Source organism: Adiantum capillus-veneris, chromosome 24 (assembly GCF_014529385.1).
Source record: "Adiantum capillus-veneris isolate H3 chromosome 24, ASM1452938v2, whole genome shotgun sequence".
NCBI classification, from domain to species: domain Eukaryota; kingdom Viridiplantae; phylum Streptophyta; class Polypodiopsida; order Polypodiales; family Pteridaceae; genus Adiantum; species Adiantum capillus-veneris.
The window spans coordinates 34,010,363-34,017,101 of NC_140954.1; the positions used below are offsets into that span (position 1 = coordinate 34,010,363).

The 6,739-nt window shown below is 43.7% G+C and overlaps 1 protein-coding gene across 1 annotated transcript; it reads right to left on the reverse strand.

Annotated features, from left to right (window-relative positions):
- Window positions 1-4,015: 4,015 nt before the first annotated feature.
- On the reverse strand, window positions 4,016-5,547 carry LOC147426188 (uncharacterized). The gene is made up of 2 exons (XM_086498867.1): window positions 4,454-5,547; window positions 4,016-4,243 (listed from the first exon to the last, which is right to left on the reverse strand). The coding sequence occupies exons 1-2, from the start codon at window positions 5,377-5,379 to the stop codon at window positions 4,141-4,143; spliced, it is 1,029 nt and encodes a 342-aa protein (XP_086354993.1). The 5' UTR covers window positions 5,380-5,547; the 3' UTR covers window positions 4,016-4,140.
- Between the last annotated feature and the right edge of the window lie 1,192 nt (window positions 5,548-6,739).

The following is a 6,739-nucleotide window of genomic DNA, read 5'->3' on the forward strand; positions in this document are numbered from 1 at the left end:
CACGCCCGGCTATCGATCCATAGAGGACTTTCTCGCCGAGGGCCTCTCTTACGAGGACGCTCTTGATGCTTACTACTCACAGTCTTCCTCCCACTAGTCACAATCCACCTTCGGCTTTCGATGGTTCCGAGATGCAGTACACGACCCCGACCTCGAGAGGGCATACCGCGCCCAGGCAGAGTGGCTATCCTTGCAACAGAGTCTTCGTGGGAGGTACACACCAGCACAGTTGGCTGCATATGGGCTCTCACCGCTTGCGACACCAGGCACGCCGGCACTCCGATCATGCAGAGTGTGCCTCCCAGTGGGCCTCCCTCCACCTTACCCTCGACTTTCCCGTCACCCGCAGCTCCCTCCACCTTGCATTCGCAGCGATCCACACCCGCACCGTCGAGTTATTCGTCGCCTACACCACCCAGCGGTTCGGACTCGGGCCAGCTCTCTTCGGGTGGCCAGCGCTCTTCCCGTAGTGGTGGCTCACTCTCTCGTTGAGGTAGTGGCTCGTGCTGCTTTGGTGGTGGAGGGGGCAGTGCTACAGATTCATCTCCTCCTACACCCCTTGGAGCTCCACATGAGGATGAGGACCGCGATGCGCCCACCCCGGACGCTCGTGGCTACTACTATTATATACATCGAGGGGGGGAGGTGGATCTAAGTTCTTCTTTGGGGAGGACATTTTGAGGGCACCTTAACCAGCTGATCCACTCGACATACCAAAATTGCTTTAAATCTTTCAAAGATCAGGACCCAGCCGACTTGACGTACATTCACACGACATTGCTCATGTGGTTCCCTAATCTGGAAGTGAAAGAGTTCTCCAGGCAGTGGCTCGAGGAGTACGTCAAGAATTTCTTGAAAAATAAGAAGTCCAGTTTGTGGAGGGCGGCAAAGCGAACATTTGAATCTGAGGGTCACAACTATCGCCCTGGAAATGTTCACGACGAGGAGTGGGAGAAAGCCCGGGGCAAGCTGGAGGACGAGAGAGCGGCAGGTGCTAGGGCGCACACTCGGCAAGTGAAGGCGAGGGCGCAGTAAACGCCCACGCATTACGGCTCGGACGAAAAAGCAGCATGGAAAGATAAATTTGTGAGTGCGCGTATTTTCATTTGAATTGATTTAATTTGTGGTAATAAGGTTAGGTTTGTGATATTTTTTAATTGATATACAGCAAAATATTACTATGACCCGCCCAAGTCGAGAGATCTAGAGATACAGAGAGAGCCACTTCGAATATCAGACATGGTGTTGGCTGTATAAAAACAACAAAATCAATCGCGAAGAATTTAAAAATGCATGTCGTACACTACAGCCTGTAAGTGTGAACTTTTTTTGAAAATGAGTACATGTAGAATTATGTATCCATTTGTATTAATTAAAGGTTTTGTTGTTTTTTTCTTTTCCAGAGTCAAGGAGTCCCTCAAGAGGTCCCAGGATCCGAGTAGCTCAATCCTCCCAAGTGTTTTTGGGCCCATCTTCTTTTGGCCACAGTTGTATAGCGCCCATGTATCGCCTATTTGGGCAATTTTGTAATATCCAATATAATTAAATACTTGATTTTGGCCCAAAGTCTTCTTTTGGCCACAGTTGTATAGCCGCCATGCATCGCTTATTTGGAGAATTTTGTAATGAACAGTTTCTCCAATATAATTAAACATTTGATTTTGGTCCAAAGTTTTTGTACAATGAAATTGTTGTTTTTTATTTATTAAATGTATAGGAAAAAAAAGACAAATGACCATTTGGATGGATTCTACCAAGGACCATCCAAATGGTCATCTGCTTTTTTAAAAAAATACTCGCGTGTGCGGTAATGGTAGCGGTAATATTGGAGGTAAGCGCGGAAATATAGCTGGGCCGATTACCGCGTGCATTGTTGAAGAACTATTACCGCGAGCATTGACTCGAGCATTACCGCCCCCGAGATTTTTTGACTTCAACTTTTCCTTTGTTTTTGTGCGTCTATCTGAGCGGTAATGTGCTCCAAATGTCATAGTGTGACCACTCTTACATATCTCTTACACACCCACCATTCTTGCACACATACTCGCTCAACTCTGAACTTATTAGCTAGAATCTTAATAGATTCCGATCTATCTACTCCCAACAAGGGGCGCAGGAAGCAAAATAGCAGACCGCAGCCAGACAACAGAATCGAACCGGGACTCCAATCCGCAGAATTACGGAGACAAAATATGAGCTATCCATCTCGCCATTCTGGGCTTGGTGATTTCTTGCCAAATAAATAATTATAAGAAAAAAATCAACTTTTTGTTGTGTTTCCTCCTCGCGACGCGCATCCCTCTCCCTTTTCTTTATCGTAAGCCTTCACCCCTTGCCTGCGTGTCGGCCTCCTTGCCTCGGATTTCCGGCTCATGAGTGTAGCAACACCAGCGCCATCGCTAAATCGTATGAACTGAGAGAGAGAGAGAGAGAGAGAGAGAGAGAGAGAGAGAGAGAGAGAGAGAGAGAGAGAATCCGTTCAGGTTCTCCTCTCCATTTTATTTTTTTGGAATGTGTACGATATACTTGCACACAAAGCATATACCTATTTGTCAAAATGTTAATTACCTCCATAAGATCATGGAAATTAAATAAAGATGCCTTCCTACACCCCGGCCTCTTCCTAATGTAAGGTTTGACATGCTATAGTGTTTTTAGCTATCAAAAGATCAAAATTTTATGGATCCGCGATAGCATTGGACACGTAATAATAAATTGAGTAATTGGGGATATTGACACAAAGACCAATATCTACCAAATCTTTCTTTACGTGCATATATACTTGCATGATTTCTGGATCCATTTCATCAAGCAAGGTGTTTTACGGTTCTAAATCAATGATAACTATTAATTTTGCCTTATATTTGGATTTCCTCTTCATAATCCTTCGTTGTGCTTCTTGTTTGGTCTATCCAATGAGTGTATGCTTCTTTATCTTTAACTTCTTTTCTCATGAAATCTTTTTAGCATTTTCATTGTTTAGTAGTAAATGATAGCTATGTAAATGACAACCACTAAGCCATTTCAGCATGCCATCATCATTTCAAGTCATCGTTTCACCATTGTGTTCAACAAGATATTGGCAATCCAATCCATTTCCCTTATTCTTAAAGTTTGAAATATGATGCTTCAAGGAATATCCTAGCACTAAGTAACCTTTTCAACTATTTAAATGGAAGAGATATTTTTGTTTACATTTTTCTACGTAAATATGAGCAATAGCTCCAAGGCATTGCTCATATAATTATCGTAGTTTCTCTCACCAATTTGAAAAAGTATTGTCCAATCTATGCTTAAATATAAATGGTAGCTCGGAAACATGGTCACCTATTTTCTGTAATTCCTCTTGTCGATTTTACAAACTCATTCCCAAACCATTCTAGTTTTCTTGCTATTTGTTGAGTCAAGTATTAATTCCATTCGCAATATGGAATCCAAGCCGAAAACAAACCTGAACATTCTAGTGTCCAAGACCATCATAATGAACATGAACTTGCAAATTTCCCAATCTTTTCATCGAGAGGTGATGATTTTGATCACATACGAGCTTAATATTTTATTTGTATATGTAGCTTGCCTATGTGATCAGAATCATAAAAGAGAGACTTGTTATGGATCACTATAAACCCATTTAACAAATACAAACTACACTATCACTTTGTTCAAGAAGTGAGTTCCCTCATGACTAGCTTGAAAACAATTCCAAACAAGGCTCAACATTAAATCCTGATCATACTTACTCATATTAATAAAAAAATGAAGCTAAATAAGTTACTTTTCCTACTTGACAATTTTTATAGCCCTATAAGGCAACACATTTGAACTAGAAAGCATAAAAAATAACATAATTCCTCAATTTTAGAAGCAAGAATTTCAATTGCACCCATACAATGGGCTTTTCCCAGTACGATAGTCGTTTGAAGCTTCACAGCCCATCACAATTAGTGCCTCCAACCACATGGATTTCACAAAAATTACACTTGGTATACTATAAAGAAGAGATGTGTTCGTTCAATTCAATAGAACTCCAGCACAATATATTCTAATCCAAACTCCAAAATAAACTACAAGACAAATTTTCAAAATGGAAGGAAAAACTCACCCCATGTTTTAACAGCAAGGGCTGATCATGGTGTGCATTCAAAAATCCTTCAAGCTGCCTTTTCTTGAGCCCTGTGCTTTACAACATTTGAACTCAAGATGAAACTCACCGGGCTTGCGATAGAAGACGACCAATATTTGTCTGACGCATAAGTAATGAAAGAGGTCATTAAAGTGCCACATTGCTATTATGGCACAAGGATATTTCACGGTAAATATGCGAGCACATACAGATGCGAGCACAGACATATGCTTACACATTATTGGTCGCTTTACATATGCGAGCACATACATATGCGAGCACAGACATGTAGTGTGCTTGCAGACCTTCATCTACAGATTTGATCATTACCCTGCTAGAGACGACAGCATATTAATGCCCTGGATGGGTCCTCTACACAAAGGGCAGGTGCTGCCATTGACCTCACGGTGCCGAAGCAAACAACCAAAACAATACTGAAAGTGCAAGCACGGTAGGACAATCGTGTCTCGGGGCTTCATTCCGCATGTGCGACATACAGACTTCTCTTTTTCGTCCTCTAGCTGCCTCTCAAGAGCCCTCTGATTGGCTAATAATGCGGTTTTCTGTGCATCATGGAACGATTCAAGCGCCGTTGTTTTTATCTGAAAGTCAGTTTTCTGGTTGTCTAACTCTGACTTCGCATCTCTTAGCATACGAAGCGACACGGTGTATCGAAACTGGGACTGCGTGAGCAGCTTCTGCACAGAAGCAAGCTCTTGCTTAAGAGCAGTTTCCCGTCGCAAAGATTGAGTGGCATGGGCGCTTGAGATGACATCGTCAGTGCAGTTCAATAGGTCCAAGGTCGCGGTGCGGATTCTGCGAAGGTGCTGAATGTTGGACTCAAGGGAATTGGGGTGCAAGAGCGATTTCTCATGGCAATGGGTGACGTGATGACGGGCATTGCGAATACAGACGAGGGTTAGATCGACCCATGGAGAGGTGGAGGGCATGGATTCTCTGACGTCTGCAAGAGGAATGCCGCATGCAGCTGCGGAAGCCCTGTTACTTTGAAACTCATCACTGGAAAATGATGCAGCATCTTGATCCAAACATGATGGCTTGCCCAGCTTATCGTCTGCTGCAACAGAAACCCTAGAAACCTTCTTCTTCTTCTTGCAAGATCTGCCGCGGCAAGAAAGTGTGAGATGCTTTTTGATACCAGTACCCTTGTTGCAGCTACGGTCGACGTTTCCTTCATCTGCATTCTCATAGTCCTCTTCTTCTCCACCATCGGCATTGATGGAGCTCGGTTTCATGGGTCCAAATAGCGCCGCAGAGACAGAGACATACAGCTTGTAAAATGTGTGCGCGCGTCCTCACGGTCTTACTAATAAGAGAGAGAGAGAGAGAGGCGTGCGTGCGGGTGTAGTACCCCAAAACATAACGCGCGAAGAGGCTCCTCTGTCACGAATATGTTTACTAAATTGGTGTTAAAATGGGAATAAATATGGATTCAGCAGTCTCCGGTCTTCGAGGAGGCATCGTATGTCCGATTGCTTTGGGACAGCGTTCTCTCTCTCTCTCTCTCTCTCTCTCTCTCTCCACATGTGTTGCTCTCTCCCTCTGTCTCTGTCCTCGCGTGTGTCTGTTTATCTCGTACAACCTGGAAAGAAGACGTGTGTCACTTATGTGGCATGCGTTTCTTTCTCTAACCGACTCTCACTTGTGAGTCTGTAAGCAACGTGTTTCCGTGGGTGGGGGATGGCGAGTCTCTGTGTGTGTGTGTGTGTGTTTTTCTAGGCGCTACTTGCGCAGCCTATTGGTATTGAGGGAGGCATGGACAAAGAGAAGAGGAGGGCATAGGCAGAAGCGAGAGGAGCCAGACCAGGTCAATGGCAAGGGAAGAGACACGTAGGTGATAGGCGTTGTTGAGCTTTGTAGAGGGGGTGCAATTGCCGACGTGGTCTTTTTTTTTTTTGGGGGGGGGGGGGGGGGGGGGGGGGGGGCAATGAATTTAAATCAAAAAAATTGAACGAATTGAATGAGATACCCTTCATTTCATTTATAGGGGAATTAAAGTCTAAAGATAAAGGGCATGCGACGCACACAAGAAGAGTGTGAGCAAGAATTGGGTAAGGTGGGGATGGACGAGAAGGGACCACGCAGAGGCAAGGGGCAATAGGTCATTGCTATAGTCCTGGTTTGTGTGAGGAGATGTGTAATATTTTTTAATGTACATGGCTTTCCGTTGGCAACATCTCATATGGTTGCTTGAGTGGCTCCTTGTAAATCTTATGTCAAGCGTGTGTGGTTTTGAGTCCTTATCTCTCCTTTTGTAAGGATGAGAGAGAAATCTCTGAGTGGGCAAGGTTGGGATCCGAAGGAATCTCTATGATGGTTGAATAAACATATACAACAAGCTAGTAGCTAGGTGAGTATGGGTGCACGTTTCTGGAAAAGCGAAAAACTTGAGGCATCTTTCAAAGATATTGTCTTTTCTCAGTGGTAGGCGTCGGGCGAGAGGGAATGAGTGTCCATGTATGTGTGTGTGTTTGCCAGTTGCAAGAGAGAGCTCCTGGAGTCCTTCACCTCTCTCTCTCTCTCTCTCAATATATATATATATATATATATATTATATATGTGTGTGTGTGTGTATGTATACATATATATATATAT